At 54.7% G+C, this 24,574-nt stretch overlaps 1 protein-coding gene across 4 annotated transcripts in view; it reads right to left on the reverse strand.

The window, feature by feature from the left end:
• COL27A1 (collagen type XXVII alpha 1 chain) overlaps positions 1-24,574 on the reverse strand; it is a 153,136-nt gene that overhangs the window by 42,713 nt on the left and 85,849 nt on the right. For all 4 annotated transcript variants that reach the window (XM_070375041.1, XM_070375040.1, XM_070375042.1 and 1 more), the window contains exons 22-34: positions 23,620-23,664; positions 22,231-22,284; positions 20,307-20,351; positions 15,015-15,068; positions 14,328-14,381; positions 14,039-14,092; positions 9,917-9,970; positions 4,435-4,488; positions 3,838-3,882; positions 3,710-3,754; positions 3,371-3,424; positions 2,099-2,152; positions 1,157-1,210 (exon numbers count right to left, since the gene is read on the reverse strand). In XM_070375041.1, the coding sequence (XP_070231142.1) occupies positions 1,157-1,210; positions 2,099-2,152; positions 3,371-3,424; positions 3,710-3,754; positions 3,838-3,882; positions 4,435-4,488; positions 9,917-9,970; positions 14,039-14,092; positions 14,328-14,381; positions 15,015-15,068; positions 20,307-20,351; positions 22,231-22,284; positions 23,620-23,664 (666 nt within the window). The remainder of the gene's footprint in view (positions 1-1,156; positions 1,211-2,098; positions 2,153-3,370; positions 3,425-3,709; positions 3,755-3,837; positions 3,883-4,434; positions 4,489-9,916; positions 9,971-14,038; positions 14,093-14,327; positions 14,382-15,014; positions 15,069-20,306; positions 20,352-22,230; positions 22,285-23,619; positions 23,665-24,574) is intronic.

Genomic DNA, 24,574 nt, shown 5'->3' on the forward strand with positions numbered 1-24,574 from the left:
GTTTCAGTGCTTTTTTATTTCACACAGCTAGTTGTCAGAACAGCCCTGCCAGGGAAGGGGTCTGCTTTTACAAATGAGGAGACTGAGCGACTGTTGGTTAAGTAACCAGTCCGAGCTCATGAAGCTACTAAGTGACAGCTTTAGGATCCAAACCCAAGCAGTTAGTTTGGCTCCAGGGAGTATCAAATACAGAGATGGCAACTCTGAGGCTGATCACCTTTACCCACCCCCTGAGAGCCCTGGAGAGAAACCCAAATGAGGAAGAGGCCCTAAATGAATCAGAGTAAATGTCCCTTGTACATGCATGTGTGCTGAGTCACTCAGTCATATCTGCCTCTTTACAATCCCATGGACTACAGCCTGCCAGGCTCCTCTGTCCGTGGGATTCTCCAGGCAGGAATACTGGAGTGGGTTGCCATTTCCTCCTCCAGGGGATCTTTCCAACCCAGGGATCAAACCCGCGTTTCCTGTGTCTACTGGCAGGCGGATTCTTCACCAGTGACTCACCTGGGAAGCCCTAAACGTCCCCCACATCCTCCAAAAGACCCCCAGAAGGGTCTCTCTCATCTGGAGGTTTCCAAGCCACACTCTCTCTCTACCGGTGTCTGCAGGCACAAGGAGGAGGCGGAGCTCTGAGTCCCCAGCCCGGCCCCAACCAGAACTGTCCCATTTCTGTTTTATACATGGGGTAGTTTCTTGCATTATTCCAGCAAAAGATTCTGAAACTAAGTCAAGACTGAAGGTTCCAGGCCTCCAAGTCCTGCACAGGGAGCGGGTCCTCTTCCAACAGCAGAGCGGGGACGGGGTCTCCCCAGAGCCCAGGGATCAATAGGCTCCTGTTTCCCTGCAGGTAATGAGGGGCACTAGCGTTGAAACGCAGATGCTATCGCAGGAGACCAGGAGGTCCGGCCGCCCCGGCATGGGGCAGGTGCCAGAGAAAACACTGCCAGACGGTGGGGGGGCAGCGAAGGGGGCTCCAGGCCGGCTGGGCCATCTGCTGTGGCCATGGCCAAGCCCTACTCCCCAGCCAGGAGCACAGAGAACCCATTATCCAGGGCACAAGAAAGGCTCATTTCTCTTCCACGGAGAGGACGTGGCCGCCAGCTGGGAGTTGGTTTCAGCAAGTTATTTTTCTCTTCTTTCATCCCCTTCTTACCTTCATGCCAGCTTCCCCAGGAAGGCCCAGTTCTCCCAATGCACCTGGTGGTCCCTGCAAAAAAAAAAAAAAAAAATGCCATGGGTCCATCCTAGAGCAAGGGCTGGTCCCTGGTTTCCCTGGTTGCCAAGGGAGGAGATAACTGAGGCAGGCTCAGAGAGGGCAAGGGACATGCCCGAGGTCACACACCCCGAGAGACCCAGAGCTGGGAGCAGGCTGCAGCCTTTGGGAGCTTAGAACTGGGACTAGGTGAGGGGCGGGGTGGTTGGGCTCAGACTGCGGAGCCTTGGGGCTACCCAGAGGCTGCTGGAGCCTTCGCCCTCCCCATGAGTGTGGTTGACCACGGTAGGAGCCCTTGGCAAGCGAGGAGAGGAAAATTTCATGATTCACATAACAACAGGGGAGGGAGCCAACAGATGCTACATTCAGGGCTGAGGGATTCCAGCCCTTCTTCTCTCTGCAGCCAGGCCAGGATGACAAGGGTGGGAGAGATCCCCAAGTTATCATCACTAGCATGGCCACAGCCCCTGCATAAACCCTAGGGCTCAGTTTTCTCCCCTGGAGAAGGCAGGGGTGCCTGAGACCCCTTTCAAGCTCCTTGCTGCAAGACCTTAGGAGGATTGGTTCAGTAGTCAAACCTCCGTGTCAGGATGAAGTCCCAGCAGGGTCAGGATGGGGGATATTGCCAAAAAGCGTGCCGAAAAAGAGGCACTGCCAACCCCCCATGAGGGTCCTGGCATGCCTACATCCCACCCGCTGCCCCTGGGCTGGGGAGCCCAACCCCACCCCCTCTGGCATCATGGTAGATCTACCTTCTCTGCCAGGCCATCTCCCCACCAGTGCCTGCAGGACACGGGACAGGGAGCCCCGAGGAGAAGGGCCGGGAAGGGCTGCTTCCTCCCCAGCAAGACCACAGGGTGAACAAGGGCCTTCGGCACTCACCTTGGGTCCCATCTCTCCGGGAGGGCCAATTGGCCCCTGGGGTCCCTGAGGGCCCTGGAAGATAGACAGACACACAGACAGTCGGGAGAAGCCAGCCTGGGCCCTCTTTGGGGTCCGAGGCTTGGTAGTGCAGTCTGGAGGGACAGGTGAGGGCGAGGACCCTGGAGCCTGGGACTCTGCAGGTCTCACCCCCACCCCCGCCTCACTGAGGACCCTGGTCCTGAGCTCCCTCCTCACCTGCATCCAGCATCACCCCCCACCCGTCCACCAGCACCCTCTCCTAGGCATCTCTGAAGACTCAGGGCGGCCTCCCCTGCTCAGAAGCCTCCGGCTGGCTCCCGAGCCTCACTCACTCTGTGCCCTCGGCCTGGAATGCAGTTTCGCCCACCCATTGTTCCAAAGGACATCTGCCCGAGCTTCTAGATGTGGGCTGCTTGATCTCCAGTCCTCCCCCTGTCCCCCAGATCGCTCCTCCCAAGCCCCAAGACGGTGCTGTCTTCATCACCATCAGTACAGCCACAGCCTCTTCATGGGGCTCCTCAACACAGCGTATGCTGCTGCTGCTAAGTCGCATCAGTTGTGTCCGACTCTGTGAAAACCCACCCTTCCAGGGAGATCTCCTAAAAGGTCCCCTCTGTTTCCATCCCCTCAACAGCTTCCTGTTGCCTCTGGGACAAAGAACTAACTCCATCCGTGGCTCTGGGTGACTGGCCCCTGTGACCGCGTCCCGCCTTCCCCGAGATCCAGCTCTGACCGCACCAGCCATGCTGGACTCTGCAGGGCCCCGACAGCGTGTGGGTTTATCTGCACACTGCCCTCTCTCCTTCGCAGACCTGAAGGATGCGGCTCCCTGCACTTTGCGCTGTGCTAAGCACTGGGCCTGGCGTACTGCACTTCATGGGGTCGCAGAGCTGGACACGACTGAGCGACTGAACTGAACTGAAGCACTCTCTACACGCTTCCTTATTTCATCCTCACCACAGGATGACAAGAGAGGAACCATTATGCCCATCTTACTGGCAAGAAAACTGAGGCTGGAAGGCAAGGCAGGTAGACCCAATCCAGAGCCCCGAACTTCCCCAGCCAGTGTTCTCTCCCGGACCCAAAGCCTATCCATGGGGGTGGTAGAGCCCCACACTGCCCCTCTCTAACCCCTCTCCTGGTCTCATCACAGGACAACACCCCCCACCCCCACCACCCAGCAGGTGAGGACGCAGCTGAGACCAGCCTGCCAGGGGCAAAGATGCAAAGAGCAAGGGAATGGGCACTTACCGGTTCTCCTGGGAGGCCCTTGGCACCTGGGGGACCGGAAGGACCCCGGAGGCCCTGCAGGGACAAAGCAAACTGACCTCAGTCCCTCCCTGGCCTTCCCCGCCCTGCCTGGCCCCTGGGTCTCAGTCAAGCTGTTGTATGGAATGAGGGTCCTGCCATGTGACACATGGGAGCCTGAGTCCCAGAGGGGAACAGACAGGCTGGAGGGTCTTCAGGGCGGGAGTGGGCAGCTAGAACCTTCAGGATTTCCACAGCAGGATGAGAAAGGTGGCTAATGGGGCTATTTCCTCCCCGCCAAGTCCCACAGAGAGACTTTCACGAACCGGCGGCGCTACTTACAGGAAAGCCTCGTGTGCCCAAGTGCCCTCGCTCGCCAGCCACGCCCTGGAAGCACACGCGGGCTGTTAGGAGCACGTATCACAGAACAGGGAGCAGGGAGAGGGGCTGGCAGCTTCGGCCTCACATACCTGCTGCCCGGGCTGGCCCAGTCTGCCCTGTGGTCCTGGCGGGCCCTGCAGGAAGCCAAGCATGAGGGGCGCAGTGGGTGCTGGGGAGGACTCTTCCCTGAGAAGGGACTCTTGCTTCCATGGGAGATAGGAGCCCCGGGGGTCACCACATACACCCCCCCTCCCCAGTGTGCAGGCGGGCAAACTAGGGGGAGTGGATGGCTATTGGCCAGGAGCTGTGGCTCGAGAACAACGGACCCCTGCATCCCGATGAGGGCGGAAGCCGTCTCAGCAATCAGGGATCCTGGAAGGGCTTGGGGAGTCAGGGGCCAGGCCTGATTCCGCCTCCCTCTCTCATTCTTGTCTCCTCTGTCTCTCTCACTCACGTGCTCTCTGTCTCTCTCAGTCTAATAGCTCATTCTCCCTTCCTTGTCCCCACACTGGGGGCATGCCAACCCCAGGAAGTGTGGCCAGATGAGCTCTCAGGAGCATGCCCTGCAGCCTCTCAGGCACGCCCTGCTGTCCCCGAGGGGCCTGTTACAGAGGAGGCGGCGAGTCTGGATTCCTGACCCACCACCCTGGGTCAGGAGACGAGAGGAAGGGGGTGGGGGTCAGTACCTTCAGGCCCTTGGACCCCTGCTCCCCAGCTGGTCCGTCCGGTCCTCGGGGTCCCTGGAATAGGAAAAAGGGGCTAGCACAGTGGACAGCAGGGGTCTCCCTTGGGCTGGGAACCAGGAGGCGGGGCTGCCCAGAGCCTTGCGTTCTTCCCTGCACAAGCGGGGGTTCCCTCTGCCTCCCTGCCTCCCACACACTCCCCACCCGCAGGTGGGTCAGCCAGAGCAATGTGTCTGCTAACACGGCTCTGCAGAGGCCTTGGCGTAAGTGGATGCAGTCAGAGGCCCTACCGTTCTGGAGTGGGCCTGGTGGTAAATTGAAACCCTGTTTAAAGAAACCTTGGAGGGGGAGGAGCTGGGGTGGGGGTGGGTGGGGGGGTGGAATCAGCCAGCCAACCCATTTCACAGATTCGGAAACAGAGGGCAGAGCCAAGAGACATGTGGCCACGGCCCGGCAGTCAGGTCTTCAGACTCCGTCCCCTGCTCTTCCCAGAGCACACGTGGGGTTGAAGCAGCCTGTGGACCACGGTCCTCAGGGGAACCTGACAGAGGACACCTGGGGAAGGGTCTCCACATGGTCAGAGCTATGGAGCTGCCCCCTCTCCAGCCAGATGAGCAGCTACTCTGGCCCAGCTCACGTGAGGAGGGGCAGGCACAGGGCAGCTGTGGCTGGAGCCTTGGGCTCAAATCTGACCCTTGAGACAGGATGTCCGGTCTCTTGAGAACTGGGAGGCCCCTGGGGCAGGCAGACTCTCTCCCTCCCCCTCACTGCACAGATGGGAACACTGAGGCCCTGCAAGGGAGGGAATTTGTTTACGGTCCCTTATATAAGCAGCTGGTATTCCCTGCAGGGTTCTACGGGCCTCCCATAGGAACACAGATGAGGGTGCCCTGGGGTCCCCCATGGAGAACAGTGTAGTGTTCGTTCTATAGGGGCCAGAAAGGCTGTGTTGGGTGTTGGGAAGACAAGGAGGAGGAGGCTGTGAAGGAGGCTGGCCCACCCTAGTCTGGGAGTGTGGAGACCAGCCACAAAAGGGGCCAGGGAGGCATCTCAGGGGAGGGGGTATGAGGGAAGAGAAAAGTGAGAAATCATTTAAATACTGGACAAGGATATTTTCAGTTAATAATGGAACCAGAAAAAGTTATCATTTCTCTTATCAGCTACCTGGGACTCCCCATGTTTCAACTCCACGTCGCAGCCTTAAACAGTGCTCACAGATGAACTCAACCTGGGCCAGGAGACCACGCGGCTGCGAGTCTTTGCTCCTGGTGTCTCAGGCCTCCGCCCAGAACTCCCAGGGGTCCGGCACCAGGCACAGTGCTGCTTAGGAAATGCTGTGTCTAGGGGAAAGTGACAGCTCCTGGCTGAGCCTCAGTTATACCATCTCTGAAATGGGAATAAGAAATCGCTCCCTCCAGGCAGGAAGTAATGCACATGGGCAGCTCGGCACCTGGCATACAGTTAAGTTCTCAGAAGATCTGATTTTGCCAAAGGGGGCTGCAGGCTCCCGAGGGGCAGGGGCGCAAAGCAACGGCTGGCCTGGGCAATCTGGATTCAGGGCCCTGCTTAGTATAGGCAGCTTATATCAGGCTGAGAATGTTCATGGGTTCAAGATGAGGTTTGATTAGAGGGTGTGGGTGCGAGTCCTGGTGTTGCTGCTGGCTTGCTGTGTGACCCCAGGGAAGCCCCTTCCTTTCTCTGGGCCTCAGTCTCAGGTGGATATTATCAGACCACCTGTTGGACTTAACACCCCTGATTCATACAGGACTTGGTAGAGATGGAGATAAATGGAGATGCAGGGCACCCCAGGTCCTGAGACTTGGGACAGAGGCTGAGCTGATGGCAGGCCTCTGTGTCCTCCAGAGATGGCTGCTGAGCCCCGACCTCTGTTTCTACCTGAGCATAAACCTTCCTGGAAAGGGACAGCTCTAGGAACAGAGCGGAGGCCCAGAGGTGTTGATGGCTTGGCCTGAATCACACAGCACCCTCTTTACTCAGGGAATCAAAGTCTCTCTGCAAGAAAGCTATGAGATCTATAACAATAATAATAGCATCAACAGCAGCAGCAATCATCGTGAAAGCTATTTTCCTCATTTGACATATAAGGAAATAGCCTGTGGCAGCCCTGATAGTAGGTGGAGGAACCAGCCTGTGACTCTAAGTCAGCTAGATGCCCACTTTTTTCCACCACTACCTGTCTCTATTTTAATCAGTGAGGGAGTGAGTTCCCCATCACAAGGGCTTATGCAAGTCAGGGCCAAGGCACGGTTTCCCAGGACACAATATCTAAAATTCCTCTTACCTGGGAGGCACTGCTATCCTCTGGGAAGACCTGGGGTTTGCTGGGGGAAATAGGACCAAGCTTTCTTGTCTGGGGAGAGGAAAAAGTAGAGAGGCCCCAGCCACCCGCCTCCCCAGTTCTCCTGTGCAGGGAGAGGCGAGCCTAACCCTGCTCTGGGCCTCTCTGCAGCTCATTCTATGTCCTGCGGGTGCCCCAAACCTGCCCCTTCCTTCCCCAGGGCAACACTGAACACGGGAGGCAGGTCTGGGTTTCAGAGCCACAAATCGCTTCCTGTGTAGCCACTCCCCAGGAACAGGTTCGCAGTCACAGCTGCGGCTGCCTCCCAGCCAGGCTGGGCTTCTAGCTTGGCGGGTAGGAGCCCCAGAGGACAGAAAATCTGGCCAATCACAGTTGTTGTGAATAAGGGATGAAAAGGGAGTGAACGTGTGCCCGGCACTCGCTATGCACCGCTGCCCTTCCAGGTGCTCAACATGGGCGGTGCTGGCAGAGGAAGCGTCTCCCCACGGCCATCCAAAGAGGTCGGTTCTGCTGCTGACCCCTTTTATAGAGGAAAAGCTGGGGCTTCAGGGAGGGTAAGTCAGCTGCCCAAGGTCAGAGGGGAGGAGGAGCTGGGATTCAAAGCCAGATCTGCTGAGCTCTCAGCCCCACTCACACGAGCAGAGCTCAGTGCAGGCTCTTGGGTCGCAGAATCCTCATGACTCTGTCAAAGTGGTTTTGGAGAGAGATAGCAGAGTCTCCCAAGTAAGAGGACTTTTAGACATTGTCTTCTGCAATATCCTGCCCCAGGCTCTCACCTGATACTCCCTGAGACAGGGAGTTCATTCCCACACTGGTAAACAGTGACCGGTTAGTAGTGGGAAAAAATTGGGCATTTGGCTGTTGAGTTCAAATTCTGGCTCCTTACAACTTCCACCTAATGTCAGGCACTGAGCCTTACAGAGAAACTGGTGTGAGGGACTTCCCTGGTGGGGAAAGACCCCGAGGTCCCAATGCAGGGGGCCCAGGTTTGATCCCTGGTTGGGGAACTAGATCCTACGTGCCCACAGCTAAAGACAATGCATGCCTCAAAAAAAGATCTGCATCTGGCAAAGAATGCTACACTAAGACCCGGTGCAGCCAAATAAATGTGGGGTGGGGGAAGAAGCTGGCCTGAAGTCCCTGAGCTGGTCACTGGAAAGCCTGAGATGTGCCCCTATGTGACCCACGGACCCAGACCCTGATCAGCAGCTCTACCAAGAAGAGCTCAGGATCTGAGGCCCCATCCTGGCCCTGGACTTGACCTCTGTGCTCATTCTTCCCCAGGCAGGGGGATAGGGGACTCAGGGGTTAGGGGAGACAGGTGGTGGGTAGCGGGGCCCATCCTGCACGCGGGCAGAGAACAAGCAGGGCCTTGCAGGCATCGAAGCTCATTTCCCAGAGCGTATTTGGGGAAACTGAGGCCCAGAGGGCACAAGGGCTTGCCAGGGTCACAGGGGAAGCCAGGAGCTACACGGGGAGATGGCCCAGATTTGAGCTCTTTAACTGGCTCAGCGGGCACCTCTCCAGTCCCCGCCCGCCCTCAGGGACCACGTCATCTACGAAGTGGCCAAACGTGGCCTGTCAGGCAGGGGACCCAGGGCACAGGGTCCGACAGGTTTTGCATCTCCACCAAACCCAGCCAGGGGAGGGGGCTTGTGTTCCTGAAGTTCCCCTTCCAGCCCTGAAGATTCTGTGGTCTGGAACCTGAGTATTATCAAGGAGGAGATACCTTCTTCAAGCCACCACTGGGAAAGATGGTCAGACGGCTGCAGGAAGCTCTGTGACTTGACGGGGGCCTGAGCCTGTGCATCCGGCAGGTTGTGGGGGGCAGGGCAACTCCCCCTCCTGCTAACCTGGCATCCTGGGGCAGGAGAGGATGTGCAGAGGGCCAGGGTGGAACCTGGCTGCCAACGGGCCTCAGCCACTGGCAGAGACCAGGACATGGCACAAGGAGAGGCCCTGCCGGGTCCAAGGAATGCCTCTAAATCTCACCTCTCGCAGGCCGACTGCTCAGACCATCTGGTTCAGGGGAAATTGTTCAACTACTTGAAATTCAGCCAGGAAGAGAAGAGCCGTCTCAGATCCCCTGAATAAGCCTGAATACAGGCCAGGCCGCCTGCTCCACCCGTGCCATCCTGTTTCCTTTTCACAGAGCTGCTGTCCTGGCACCTGAACATCCACTGGGGGCAGGAAACCGCCCCATCAGCCCTCCCTGCCTCCAAAAAAGTCAGAATCCCTGGGTTCAAAACACAGTCCTGCCACTTTCTAGCTGTGCAACCTAAGGCAAGTCACTCAACCTCTCTGAGCCTTACTTTCCTTTTCTGTATGATGAGAATTAAGACTAGCACCTATTCTTAATTATAGGGTCATGTTGATGATTAACTGAGTCAAGGCATGTGATAGATAGTGTTCAGCACAGAGTAAGTATTAGTGATCACCTCTGGCTACCATGTTCAGGCCAGCCCTGTGTAAAACCTCCTGTGGCTCCCCACTACCCTTGAAGCATTGCCCACAGGTCTAGCTGTGGTGTCTGAGGCCCACTTGGTTTGATAGCTTCTAATTCTTGGTTTCACTCCTCTCCCTGGCTCCTCTATTGAATGGGGATTCCTAAACATGCCACTCCAGCTCACCCTAGGGCTTCCTCTCTGTCTGGAACCTGGCATCTGTTTAAGCATCTGCCTCTGCCTGACGTGTTCCCGGGTACCCTGGCCAGGTGAGATGCCTCCTCCAGGCTCCCAGGCTGCCATCAATGTGTTCATGACCCTGTACTGTCTGTTTGGCCTTGATGGAGCCACAAAGCCACGCAGGGGTCCTGAGGGTGCTATTCTCATGATATCTACAGAACCTCTAACAATGGCTGGCCCCTAGGAGGTGCCTAATTGCAGGCAAACGAGTGCATGAACAAACACAGGAACAGACAAAGCATTGGTGCCACAGAGCCCCCCGTGCCTCCTGGATGGCAAGGCCTGGTACTCAGAAGTGGGCTGTGAAAGATGAGTGGGGTTCCCACACTGAGAGTCACACCCAGCAGGAGCCTGGAACCCTGGCTGGTGCTCTGAAAGTCATAGATCTCAGGTCTGGGGTGGGGAGGGAAGGATCAGGAGGGGTCTCTCCAAGCAGGTGGCCCCTGCCAGCATCTGCCCCAGGGGGCTGGGCCCCACTTACCCGGCGTCCCTTTGCTCCCCTCATGCCCGGTGGGCCTCGAGATCCTGGAGGACCCTGTGGGAGGAGAAAGAGTCTGCAGAAGCCCCCTTTTCGGAAGCAAGTATAACACGGAAGAATCTGCCTGCAGTGCAAGAGACTTGGGTTCAATCCCTGGGTCGGGAAGATTCCCTGGAGAAGGGAATGGCAACCTACTCTAGTATTCTTGCCTAGAGAATCCCATGGACAGAGGAACCTGGCGGGCTACAGTCCATGGGGTCACAAAGAGTCGGACACAACTCAGCAACTGACACTGGGGGATAACACGGAAGGCCAGGCTTGCAACCTCAGACCGGCACTGCTCGGGGGCGGCCCCTCCCGAGCCCAGCAACTCCAGAAAGAAGCCCTAAGCACTTAGCCCAGTGGGAAGGAAGGTCTGTCGCGCCCCGCCCCCCACCCCCCAGAGAATCAGTCAAGGAGCTGCCACCTTGAGCAGGAGTCAGTGCCTGGGAATCCAGTAGCTGGGAGAAGGCATCCTGAATGGATGAGCCACTTCCTTCTTTATCTCAAAATCAACAACCAGAAGCTAGGAAGACATTCCTGACCAAAGCCTCCTCCAACGCCCATTTCACTCTTTCTCCCTCCATCAGTCAGAAGAATACGGGGGTCCCACGTCCTGTTTCCTACCCTGACCTCAAATATGACCTGAAAGCATCCAGAAGGCTCTGAAGAGGGCAGAGAGAGCCAGAGGGCAAGGGGCAAGAGGCGGCAGAGCCAGACCAGGGCCCTGCAGGGAGGGAGGCTGAAAGGGAAGCAGGCATGGAGTGGGGAGGGGAGGAGGGGAGAGGCTGAGCAGAGGAGAGGCGGGTGGGGGAGGCATAAAGGAAGGAGCAGGGTCTGGCCCAGGGAGGAGGCCCAGGTTATCTCGGCTTGATGAAGGGATGACACGAAGAGACAGGGAGGGAGGAAAAGAAAACACATAGCTGGACTTGTTCCTGGAATTCCCAGCACCTGGCCCAGAACAGGCTGATGACAAGGATTTTGGGAAGGATTGGAGAAGACAGGATAGGAAGGGAGGGATGGAGGGTGAAGAGAGGAAGCAGGCCACCTCACTGCCTGGTTCCTCCCTGCCCCCAGCGCCTCCAAGGTTCCAGGCCCAGCTACACATGTCAGGCTGTCAGGCTGCCTCTTCACCCCAGGCAGGCCAAGGACCCCTCCAACAGCTGCAAGAGCCTCCCAGCTCAAGCGGCGATTCTTAGACTGGGCGTGCTCCCTTTCCAAGAAGAGGTGGCCTCATCCCCCACACTGAATACCAGGGAGAGGCCCAGCTCAGTTTGGGGCCTCAGGAAAAACTCTTCTTTCTGCTCTCTTTCCCAGGCCTTGAGGGGTGCAGACCCTCCAACTGCTAAAGAGCCAAGGTGAGGGCTGGATGCCAACCAGACCCCTTGTCAGCAGAGCAAGCAGGGTGTGGACCCAGGCTTGGCCCCATAAAATGAGAGACTGGACTTCCAGATGATGAAGAACATGAAGACTGGGTGAGAACCACGGACCATTTTATGGAGGGATCGCAGACTGCAGAAGGCATGCAATTGCGTCACTGGGAAATTTCAGGAGCCAAGTCTTAACTCAGAGGCAGTAGGGTGCTTAAAAGAGCAGACTGTTCCACCAGAGAACTAGGTTCAAATCCCGACTCTGCCACTTACTAATTTTGTGACCTTTTGCAAGTGGCTTACACTCTCTGGGCCTCAGTTTCATCATCTATAAAATGGGTATAAGAGAGTTTTTGCCTTCTATAGTTGCCAGGAAGAGGAAATGACTTGGAGGTCTTCAGTTAAGGGTTGCTGTCAGCTCTCTCAAAGAGGGGAGAGGTCAGAAACTGAGGGACCCAGGGCCTGACTGGTCCCTCTCCAAATAATGGAGGCAGTGACCCTGGCTGACCTCAGTGGACTGTAAGAGAACATGGATGTTACAGAGCTTGGAAAAGTGAAAAGTGCCAATCAGCTATGAACAGTATTATCAGAAATGTCAGTTTCACAGTCTTACTGATAATAGTAGAAATTATCATATCTAACAAACAGAGGTAGTACTTACTATTGTACCTGACTTTCCTGGTGGCTCAGACGATAAAGCATCTGCCTACAATGCGGGAGACCCAGGTTTGAACCCTGGGTGGGGAAGATCCCTTGGAGAAGGAAATGGCAACCCACTCCAGTAGTCTTGCCTGGAAAATCCCATGGACGGAGAAGCGTGGTAGGCTACAGTCCATGGGGTTGCAAAGAGTCGGACACAACTGAGCCATTTCACTTACTATTGTTCCCATTCATTAAGCACTTGCTATATTCAGGTAGTTTGCTAAACATTACACCACGTGTGGTATCATTTATGTCTCACCACAGTCTCATCATAAATGTGGTATTATGCCGACTCACAGGTGGGGAAACTGAGGCTCAGAGATGCTATAAATGTTGCCAACAATCACACAGCTAACAAAGAGGGAGCCAGGATTTGACTCAAAGTGTCTAATTCTAAAGCTTTCTGGACCTCCATGCCATCATGGTTCCCCAGTGGCACTAGGGACAGCTGGCTGTCCAAAGAGACCCAAGTGTCCAGCCCCATACTGTAACAGAGGAAGGTCAGTGGCAACCTTGGGATCTGAAGGCAGCAACTCACTGTCTGATCTCACTAAGTCAGAGCCAACCCATTGAACAGATGGAAGCACTGAAGAAATGGGATGGGGGAGGGGCCAGAGAGCCATGGAGGCAGGGAACGCAGAGGAGGCCTGCTGCTTCTTTCTATGCATTGGCCTGAAGGCCCTGCTGTTTTCTCGTCTCCTTCTGGCCTTCCTTTTTGCCCCATCAATTCTTTTCAGACTTTCCTGCTCCCGTTGGACAGATGGGCAGACTGAGGCTCAGGGAGGTCCAGACCCAGGGACACCGCTGGGATTAGATGATAGAGCCCCAGCATCCTGTTCTCTGACTTTGGCCCTGCCCTGAGCACCTCCCACACTCCCGAACTCCAAGCACACCATCTCCAGGAGCATCTGCTGGGGCCTGGTCCTCGGGTCCTCTGAGCACTGGGAAGGAAGGTGGGCCAGCAGCCTTTGGGCTGGATGGGCTAGGACCCTCAGATGAAGGCCTCAGTCTGCCAACCAGTCTCTCCAGCCCCAGGCCAGATGTAACTTTTTCCCTCCTTCTCACAAACAGGTGGAAACCATGCCATCAAGAGCCCAGAGCGCTGGCTTTTGATCCCAGCTGCGCACTGTGAGCTTCCCCCTCATCAAAATTGTGGAGACTTTCCTCGTGGTCCAGTGGCTGTCAGTGCAGGGGGCCTGGGTTCAGTCCCTGGTCAGGAAGCTAGATCCCACACGCCGCAACCAAGAGTGTGCAGGCTGCAACTAAAGATCCCACAGGCTACAACTAAGACTTGGCAGGGCTAAATTAAAAAAAAAAAAGAAGCTATAGCGGACTGGCAGGGCCACCTGCTGCCTGGAACCTCGATCTCTGGATGATGCTTAGTATCCAGGCTTCCTGCCCCTGGGCTAGCGCTCTGTATTCCTCCTCAGCACCCAGCACTGCCTCTCCCACCCCTCCCTGCCCTGGGATCCTCAAGAACATCCCTGATACTTCAGTCATCACGAGAAGCCCAGAACCCCTGCATCCTTGGACCCTCCGCCCACTTGTCCCAGCATTTCCCATCTTCTCCCCTGCTTTCTCCAAAGCAGTGGTCACTTATCTACCGCCTTCTCTTTCCCCACGCCACAAGACGAGCTCCTAAAGGGGAAGGACAGCTTTCTGCCCTGTTGATGGCACTTCCTGGAATGGACATGTGACACGGTACTTCCCGAGTGAATGAAGAGAGCAACAGCAGTGCTAATGCCCACGACACTCCCTTGCAATGACTGTCCCTACGTAATGAACATTAGCTGCCTGGTTTCATTTCACCTACGTGCTCGCACTATCATGACCAAGATTATTTTATCTATTTTTTCAGATAAGCACAGTTCAGGCACACAGAAGTTGAACGATCTGCTCTGGCAACATAGCGGGAAGCTGGGATTTGACCCAGGTCTGCCTGGTGTTGAGACCTAGACTCCACCATGATGCAACAGTTAAGTCTGAGCTCAGCGAACACGAAGGCTTTGCTTACCGGAGGTCCAGGCTCTCCCGGGTTTCCCACCACACCTGGGATTCCAGGATGGCCCTACCAAGAAAGAGATGAACAAGGAGGAATCAGTTCTGGAAGCTTCCTCTTCCATTTGCAATCCTGCCTCGGCCAGCTCAGACCCAGCCCAGGGCTATGCGGGCAGCAGCCAGGCTCCAGGAGGAAGGAGCTGGTCATTGTGAAGGCCTGGGGTTCTCAGAGGCAGGCAGACGACAGCAGAGCTGTCACCGTGGCTGGGACAGGAGAGGGCAAGGGGATGCAGACTGCTCCTTACCATCGACCCCTTGGGTCCGGGCGCGCCTGGGGGTCCCATCATGCCCCGGTCACCCTGTGATGGAGACAGCAATTCAGGGAGGTCACGGCAGTGGGCGGCTCTGTGGGGACAGGTGCAGAGTGCCCTCCGGGGACTAGAGAGGGACAAAGCCTTGTCCAAGATCTGTGGCCACATCACCCAGAGTCATCAGAAGCGAAGACGCCCAGCAAAGTGTGGCCATGGGCACTTAATGTAGTTCGAATCCCAGCTCTGCCACTTCCCATCCGGGTGACCTTGAGCAAGTCACCTCCCCCACTGGAGCCTTGGTTATCTGGTCTGTAAAACACACCTGCTGGCATTCATAAGGCAACTTAAAGCACTGGGATGCTTTTTTAAAAGGTAAATCTCTGTCTCCCCCTGTTGCCTGCCCGCGTGCAGTGTCAGTTTACAGCCGTGAGCAGCCCAGACCACAGGGATAACTCTCCCAGACATCTGGCTGCACTTGGGGTACTGGCCAGAGGGCAGGGTCGAAGCCCCAGGAAGTGCTGGAACAAGTGACAATGGTTCTTTGAGGGTCTGGAAGGCCAGGGAAAGGAGGAAAGGCCAGGGAGAGAGGTCTGAAACCCCCAGGGCGACTGGCCCCTTCACCTTTCTAACATTTCAAAACACAAGCTCTATCGCTTAGATATTCCCTCCAACGTGACTTACCTTTTCTCCCATGATTCCTGGCTCTCCGACCAGACCAATGAATCCCAGAAGTCCCTGGAAGAAACATGTACAAAAGCAAGAGAAAGAAAGAAGCAACATGAATTCAGGGATGGACTGAGTTTCAAAGACACCTGGCCCAAGTCTCTCTTGCACTGGGGCCGTCTCCCCGTGTCTCCCGCCCCATGCCCGGTGACCCAGCTGGCGTGGGGCTGCCACCAAGGAGAAAGCTGTCTCTCTGGGCACCATCCTGACTTCCTTCACTCCACCAGATGGTTCTGATTTCGGAGCCAAGCGGTGGGGCCGCTGCCAGCATCCCTGGGAGCACCACACATTCTTTCCTCGCCAGAAGCTGGGAGGCGGCCACGTGTGGGGAGGGGATGGGATGGGGGAGTCGGCGGGGGAGCAGGGGCAAGGTCCTTAAGTGGTGCTGGGAAAAGCGGTGCTTGTGAGAAATCTGTCCCCATCTTTTGGGGTTCTGGGGTTGTTTCAAAGAGAGAAACAAACCTGTTGGCTGGAATAGAAACACCCTAACAGCCTCTGCCAAAAGCCCTGATTGTAATCTGGGAAGTGGGAGCCCTTTTACTGTCCTGTGAAAGGCTTCCTCTCATTTCTGAAAGGGCACACACACTGTAGTTCCTGTTGCTCTTTTTAACTTCACTGGGTGATAACTGGCCCCTGTGTTCCAAGGCTCTTCTAGGCGGCTGTAGGCTTCGCTCGCTGCCCAGAGCAGGCAACTCGCTCACACTCAGCAAGGATGAAGGGCTTAGTTAGAGGAGGGAGTCAGACAATTGTCAGTCCAGACCCTACTCTCTTCAGGAAAATTCCAGCAGATGGAGGTCTAGTGTGGTACAAGGCTTGCAAAAGTTGTTTTCGAAGATCCCAGGTTTGCAGCCAAGAGTTTCTGGGAGAATTAGGGAAGACCGAGGGATGAGTGAATTGGTCCCATAAAATTTGCTCCCTGTCCCCAAACCATATCCAGAAAAAAATGAGACCTTAAAACCTGATCAGAAGCAGATCGGAAATTGTTCACTAGGGCAGTGAAGCTGGCCAGGCAACTAGAGGGAAGAAAAGGCACCAGATTCCCAAGGGTCAGCTCTGCAAGGTTCAGAGACAGTCTTAAAGTGTCAGCTCAGACCAGGACTGTGTGTGTCCTGCAACTGCAGCCTAGAATGCAACGCTGGTCTGGGTGGCCCCAAAGCCCATGCACCTGTCACTCCAACGCACGTGGCCATGAGCAGGGCACAGGTCTCCCTGGCACTTTAACCCCATCACCATACGGCCGGGGGCCTGTTTCCCTGGGTTCAGAGTCCCTTCAGGGTTGAAGTATGACATGAGAGGGATGAGGTTCAAGGTATGAGATCACAGCTAATAAGTCAGAGAAAATGACCAAGTATTTGTCTTTTGCAACAACCTACTTTAAAAATTACTTAGCTCATGTTCAAGGTGATAGGGGGTCCCCTAGTGACTCAGACAGTAAAGAATCCAATCCGCCTGCAATGCAGGAAACATGGGTTTGACCCCTGGGTCAAGATGATCCCCTGGAGAAGGGAATGGCAACCCATTCCAGTATTCTTGCCTGGAGAATTACATGGACAGAGGAGACTGGTGGACTACAGTCCATGGGGCCGCAAAGAGTCGGACACCTACTTTCAAGGTGATAGCAATATTAATAACAACAGCTGTCACTTACGACGGGCTGAGCCCTGTAACTGACACTTTATCTACATCATCACCATTCAGCCTTTAGACTTGTGGACCCTGGGGAAACTGCAGAGCCTCTAAACCTCATGTGCAGAGTGAGAGAACTTACAAGAAATGGTTTACCCTTCCTCCCGGGGTTGTTCTGAGTATTGGTGATAATGCATGGCACATGTAGGCACTCTATAAATGGTACTTCCCTCCCATCCTATTCTAATTTATTTTAAAAGGCCACAGGGTTAAGACAGAGGCCTGAGCTCCCCACAAGGGAGCAGTCAGACGTTTAGAGGACACTGAGTAAAGGGAATAAAAACTGCTCTGTTAAAAAGCCCCTGCCTGACTGGCCCAGAGAAACAGAAATTTCATAGCTACTTTAAATTTATGAGTTGTTGGGTCCTGAAAGGCAGGCAGGTCATAAACTTCAAATAAGAAGCCCACCCCTGCCCCCCCCACCAAATCCTAATGAATAAGGACCATACAGCAAGTGCCCCATTCCCTGCCCCCACCCCAGGACAGGCCCCCCTCCCCACTGGGGGCACTGTTCCAGAACATCCTGGCACCCTGTCCCACGGATGGAGCTGAGGCTGGTCCAGGGAAGCCTGCCCCCGAGGCCCAGGGCTTCCACCTGATGGGCCTGGTGGAGCAGCAGCCCCGACAGCTGTGGGCACAGCTGGCTCCTCTTGGCTGGCATGGGGCAGGGGGCGGTATTGTCACCTACAGCAGACACTGCATGGGTGGGATCCGAGTCCCCTGGGTTGGGGAGCAAGCTGGCCTGTCCTCACACAGCCTACAGATAAAGGCCTGTTGTTGACTGTGGGAGCTTTTCTCCCTCCCTCCCTGCTCTCATGACCTTCTGCTGGTTGCTGGGGGAAGCAACTGGGAACCAGACAGTCATGGATGCTCTGCTGGACTAGACATCTCAGGCTTAGGTGTTGAGATGCCTGGCTTCACCCTGGACAGAGCTTCTTAAAGGTAAGACCCATGATTTGTAAATATCTTTGTGCGCCCAGCACCTAGGACAGGGCCCAGCAGGCTGGCTGCACTCTGTTAAAAAAACCCACAAGGACTCAGGAGGTCAAGGGTTTTTAGTGTCTTCGGGGCAGGTCATGGGAACCCAGCAGGCCTGAGTGTCAACCTGGGCTCTGAGAGCGATGGCACTCCCTGGGAGATCACGGTCTAAGCACTTAACTTCTCAGAGCCTTGGTTTCCTCATTTGCAAAATGGGGATAGTAGTACATACTGCCATAGGATTGCCAGGGAACTGCTGGGATGGTATGGAAAGCGTTTGGCACACAGCCTGGTTCCTAACAGGGGCCTGATAAATGTAGCAGATACTGTGACTATAAGGAGGTCCTTCTACTCTTCCCAGGGATCCTCGACTCTGCCATGAACGGGAAAGGCCTGAGGAACAGCAGGCTCAGCTCCAGCCCTGTTTCACAACTCAGAAAGGTCTCTGTCTTCCCTGCTCAGCTGACTGGGCAGCTAGCTGAGGTCTCTACTGAACGAGTGTGCCTGTGGTCGCCTCAGGCCAGGTTCCCACACCTCCTGCCCATTCCTTTGCTTGGTCATCTAAGTTAAACCTGTGTGTGTGTGTGTGTGTGTTCTTGCTTAGTCACTCAGTCACATCCGACTCTTTGTGACCCTTTGGACTGTAGCCCTCCAGGCTCCTCTGTCCATGGGATTCTCTAAAAATACTGGAGTGGGTTGTCATTTCCTCCTCCAGGGGATCTTTACTACCCAGAGACTGAACCCTCTTCTCCTGTATCTCCTGTATTGCAGGCGGATTCTTTATCCACTGAGCCATTCCTCTCCCTAAATCCCACACTTGTTAGTGTGATTGAGGAGGATCCAGGGGTTCTCAATCTGGGGTCCCTGTAAGGCTCCATGGATGCATTTCAGGGGTCCGTGAACTTGAGGGAAAAACTACAGCTGTCATTTTCGCCAGCCTCTAGTTGAAGCTGAGCACTCCCCTCAAACATGAGCTTAAGGCATGTAGGCAACATATCTACAGCACTGGTAACAGTCACAGATCTTTACACGTCACATTACAGTCACTGCTGCAGAGAGCTCCAAGTGTATCGGTGAGGCCGGTCACCACTTCAAAATTGAGGTCATTATCGGACCTGCCATTAGATCTCGTTATTCAAGGCAAGAATAAAGAAGCAAATCTTTGAGGAGATCACAATTTAACATAATCTCACGTTTGTATTTCAATATAATTCATTTCCTTCGTAGTCTTTTGTTTTGTATTTTGTCATTTAAAGAAGTTCTCTATTCTGAGATGGCTAGATAGCATCACCGACTCAATGGACATGAATTTGATCAAACCCCGGTAGACAAGAAAGGACAGGGGAGCCTGGCGTGCTGCAGTCCACGCAGTCGCAAAGAGTCGAACACAACTTAGTGACTGAACAACAAATTCTGAGAAGGGGTCTATGATCTTCTCCAGCCTGCCAAAAGGGTCTAAGGAACAAAATAAAAGGTTAGAACTCCAGGATAGAGGGATTTCAGAGGAAGCTTTGTGCTCTACCATCCTAGGATTCCAAGTATCTATTTCCCAAGGGCCCTACCATGAGCATAACTATGAAATTAAATTTGCTGAACGTATTGCCTTTTTTTTCCAATCAGGAAATACATCCAGGCCGCGGCAGCCCTTCCAAACTCCCGGGCTTCCCACAGAATGTGCTCGAATGACACTGGAAAGGTTTCAAAAATCCAGTCCTCCCCTTGCTTTAATTCCTTTCTTCCCCCCAACAGATGTTGTAGGCCTGGTGAGGAAGCTCCTCGTGTGCGTGACTCTCACGGCATTGATGGCGTTTCTTGGGAGAGACAAATTCTTCTGGGTCCCCAGCATCATTCCCCTTCCAGCCCAAGGCAGCCCCTTGCTGGGTTCAGAGGATGGGGTCCTTCTTTAAAGGAGTGGACGAGACTGCTACCTTCCGACCTGAGCTACGAGCCCAGAGCTTATGCTTTCAGGAGGCGCCAGGCTGCAGAGGAGGGACTAAGGCCGGTCATCCACTCATCAGCCTCCAGTGCCAAGGGCCCTGGACCTCAACACTGAAGGTTATGTTTCTCCAACTTCCTTTTCAGTGATCACGTGCAACCTCCTCTCCGCTTCAGACCCTGGCCTGACTTCCAGCATAGCCAGAGCCACTGATGTGAATTTTGTTTTCTTTATAATTTAGGGATGCCTGGACCGAGAGCCCCTGGCACGCGACTCTGCTTCTCTGCTCTTCCGGCCCTCCCATTACATCGAGCACGGGTGGTGACTGTGAAAGGGCTCTTCCACTTTGCACGTTCTGGGAACAGAGTCACGTAATGTCTTTTGGGCGAATGCCCCCAGAACATCTGCGGAGTCAGGCTGTGGAACCGTGGGGACTGAGATTCGTGGCTTTCTCATGCAGTGACCTCACCTCCCTGAGAGCCAGAGTTTGTCCATGTCAGTGAAGCGGGGAGATGAGCCGCTTAGGGTTAGATAACCCTAACCCGACCACTCCAGCTGGGGTTGGGGATGAATGAGGTCCATGTACGCGCTTCCCACAGCTAAGCCCTCAGTAAAGCGAGCCAGTAGGGTCCAAGATGACGGTGACTCACCTGCTCACCCACAGGCCCCGGCCGTCCAGCATCGCCTGGCTCGCCCTGCAGAGAAACAGAGGAGGGTCACTTGGGAATGGGTGGCTGGAGTCCAGGCCTCCCAGGAGACACCTGGGTCAACTGGCCTTAGGCCCCTCTGGTGGGGAGGAACCAAGAAACTCAACTGCAGTCTGGCCTTGGAAACTTCAAACAGATGGTAGGGACAAGGGACACTGGGACAAAACCTCCTCTGGCCCCAGGGATGATCCTCGTCATCATTCCTTTGGAGTGGCCCTGGGCAGGTTACCTGGCATGGGGTCTATATCTCACCTGGGACCCCCATCAACCCACGGCATTCAGCAGAAGACGGAAACTGAAGCTCACAGAGGTGAAGTGACCTGCTGAGGTCACACAGCGAGCTGGAAGTAGGGCGAGCACTGGAACTTGGGTCTGACTGATGGAGATGCCCTGCTGCACCAGGATGAGCGGGGAGCTGGGGAATCAGGGTGCTGGACTCCCAGAGATCTGCCATCAGCTCACAAGTGACACGGAGCAGTCTCGTCTCTGCTCTGGGCTCGGTGTCCCCACTCATAAATAAGTAAAACCAAACTCATTTGCCTCCAAGCTCTCACATGCGCTGTGTCCTACGTCACCTCCATCATGTCCAACTGTGACCCCGTGGACCGTAGCCCACCAGGCTTCTCTGTCCATGGGATTCTCCAGGCAAGAATACTGGAGTGGGTTGCCGTTTCCTCCTCCAGGGGATATTCCCAAGGATCAGACCCTCGTCTCTCATGACTCCTGGACTGACAGGCGGGTTCTTTCCCACTAGCACCACCTGGGAATCCCCGAGCCCTCACACTAGGTGGCCATTCGAGATCTTGTCTGCTGGCTTTACCCCACGCTGGGGTGACTCCCACTCCTTCTGCAGCCACAGCCGCCCTGGCAAGCAGAACCGTGGGACAGATCTGCCCAGGGCCCTGTCACTGCTCCCACCACAGAAACCCAGCTGGTATCTGAGGGAGAAAGGCCCAGGCCTCAGAGGGCAGGACGTGGGCTCGGACTGGCCAGGAGTTGGGCTCACGAATGGATGGGGCGATCCCGGCTCAAACCTTAGCCTTCCCTCCAGGTCTGCCCCCAGACCTCAGGCTTGAGACCCCCAGAGGAGCCAGACAGACACAGACTCGGGGGCCATTTCTCCTGAGAGGAGGGCACTTGGACGGCCTGGCCCCCACAGTTCCACCCTAACCCTCTGTGTGCTTGCCCAGCTGTCAACTCGGCCCAGCGATCCCTGCCCAGGATGGCCAGGGAAATCCAGCCTTCAAAGGGAGTCCCTGGAAAGGTATTAAGCTGCCCATGTGTTGAGGAACACAATCTCCTACTGGGGCCAGTTCTTTTTCATTTTGATAACTTCAAAAAAAACTGTTAATAAGTGAAATGCATATTTATGGGAGATGATGGGGAAAATACAGAAGCCCAGAGAGGGAAATGGAAATCTCCGATAATCCCACTACCCAGAGCTAACCCCTGTCCACGCTCCAGGCTTTGCTCTGAGCCTTCAGGGACGCGGTCCAGCCAGCCCCGTCCATGGGCTCCTGCTGCACCGTTCCACTGCGTGACCTGCTTCGCACGTGCCCACCATCACCCCTGCCACACACGGACACCTTCCCGTCTGGTCAATCCTCCCAGCACACCGTCTTTGGTGGCTACGCTGTGCCCCATGACTTGAACACTGGTCCCCTGGTGGACACTGAGATTCTGTCCACGTTTTCCTGTTACTCATACACACTTTATGATAAATGCAGACCATCTCCTCCGCTTTTCACAACAGGTCAGGGATTCAGGGGTCATCCTAGGGCCTCATCGGTTGGCTCCCCCTCTCTCTTCTCCTCCCCTGGTGTTCCCTCCTCCCCCTTCCTGCCACGTCACTTCCAGGTCCCCTCACCTTCAAGCCATCCGGGCCAGGTCTTCCAGGAAACCCCTTCCTGCCTGGTTGACCCTGCAACAGGGAGAAGTGAGTGAGAAAAGCCAGGCCCCGAAGTCACCAGGCTGGCAGCTGTCCTTGGGGAGTCAGGGAGAGTGGTCAGCTGTGTGACCTTGGGAAGCCTCTCCCAGGCTGGTTTGTTTGTTAATGGGAATGAAGAAAACTGCTTTCAAGGAGTGAGGAAAAGGAAGGGGCTGGAACAGAAGATAAAGGACACAGGGGCATGGAGAGTTTATGCCAGTGGTTCTCAAACTGTTGCCCCGGGGCCCTCTGGGGGACCCTGAGACCCTTTCACAGGAAATTCACAAGGTCAAAACTATTTTCATAAGAATATTAAGATGTCATTTGCCTGTGTCACTCATTTTCATGAATGCAAGTGGAGTTTTCCAGAGACTACATGGCACGTGGTTTTATCCATAGATGGAGCTCAGAGGCAGACTGGAGAATCCAGCTGACTCCTATTAAGCCAGACATTAAAGAGATCTGCAAAAAACGGTAAAACAATGCCACTCTTTTCATTAGATGATTTTTGCTTTGGAAAATATAGCTTTGGCGGGGGGGAGGGGTAAAACTATTATTTTGTTAACATGAAAAGAGTTGGTCGTTAATCTTGAATGAATTGTTAAAAGCATTTAAAATTTCTTGGTTTTAAGTACTCATGTCGATAGATGTAACCCATGTAAAGAAAAGCATTCAAGATCCTCAGTCATTTCCAAGGATGTCAAAAGGTCCCAAGACCAAAAATATCTACAAACTGCCAATTTATGCAATTGAGACTGAAGGTGGCTGGGCATACACCTTCCTTCTGGAAGGCCACTTGAAGCAGTAGAGAGAAGTCAGATTCAGATTCCGGGGAGGGTATCCTGGCTTCCTGGCTGTGAGATTCTGGGCTAAGTTTTTTACCATTTTTTCTGGCTGTGACGGGTCTTAGTTGTGGTGTACGGGCTTCGGTGCCCCTTGGCATCTTGGATTTCAGTTCCCTGACCAGGGATGGAACCCGTATCCCCTCCGTAAGAAGGCGGATTCTCAACCACCAGATCACCAGGGAAGTTGCCTGGGCTATGTATGCTCTTTGAGCCTGAGGGCCTTGAATGATACCAAGAAAGGCAGTGCCTCTCTCAAGGGAGAATCAAGGGAATGAGAATGGACTCGGTGCACCCACACACAGTAGGTGCACAGCAGCTTCTTGCTTCTCATCTCTCTCCTCTGGGGTCTGTCCTCACGCCCACCCTGGCAGGCCCAAGGCTCTCATAGACGACTTCTCTCCAGAACACCACCCAGATGATGCCCGCCTGCACACAGCTGGCTCAGCACCAGCAAATCCCACACCCCCAGGCCAGCAACACTCACCTCCAAGCCAGGGACCCCTGGTGGCCCCATGGGCCCCTCATCTCCCTAGGGTCAGGAGACACGAGAGAGGAGAAAAAGGAGAAAGTTAATTCAGTGGGAGTCTTGGAGAACTTGACCTGTCAGGAGGGCAAGGGGTGGGCACAGGAGAGCCCTCCCTGGCCGAGAAATGGGACACCTGGGCCCCCGGCCTGTTCCCACCCAGGGCAGAGGCCTAGAGGCCAGACCACACGTGGGCTTCTGGGGGAATGGGGCTCCCCCGTCACGTGAATGTGGTCAGTCTGGTTGGCAGTGGTGCTGGTCAGGAAACCCAAACCCGATCATATGCTGTTTGAGCAGAGCCCCAGACTGCAGCTCAAAGATACGGGCTCTGCTCCAGGCTCTGCCGTTTCCTCGGTGGCAGACGTTAGCCGCACCATGCCTCAGTTTCCCCATCTGTAAAATGGTGCGGAGCAGAGAGTATCATCTTAAACGCTGATGAGTACCACTCTGCTTGACCCTCCAAATTGTATGTCATTATTTTATATTGTTAGGTTAATCATGTTCCCATGAGTTAGAGTTAGTCACTCAGTAGTGTCCAACTCTTGGCAACCCCATGGACTGTAGCTCACCAGGCTCCTCTCTCCATGGGATTTCCCCAGCAAGAATACTTGAATGGGTTGCCATTTCCTTCTCCAGGGGATCTTCCCAACCCAGGGATCAAACCCAAGTCTCCTGCATTGCAGGCAGATTCTTAACTGTCTGAGCAACCAGGGAAGCCCCATTATGACTTGCAAATGTAATTATCTTTTTTTTGGTCTGGCTATTGATTGTGAAAACTGATAAACATCTTTTACTATTGTGATTATGTTTACAAAAACTAACAAACAAAACAAAAAAACCCACTGATGAGTAACCTGAGTTCCTGGAGGACAGCCATGATTTCTTTTTTGACACTACAAACCCAACATCACTCAGG

Source organism: Bos mutus, chromosome 8, assembly GCF_027580195.1.
Source record: "Bos mutus isolate GX-2022 chromosome 8, NWIPB_WYAK_1.1, whole genome shotgun sequence".
Lineage (NCBI taxonomy): Eukaryota > Metazoa > Chordata > Mammalia > Artiodactyla > Bovidae > Bos > Bos mutus.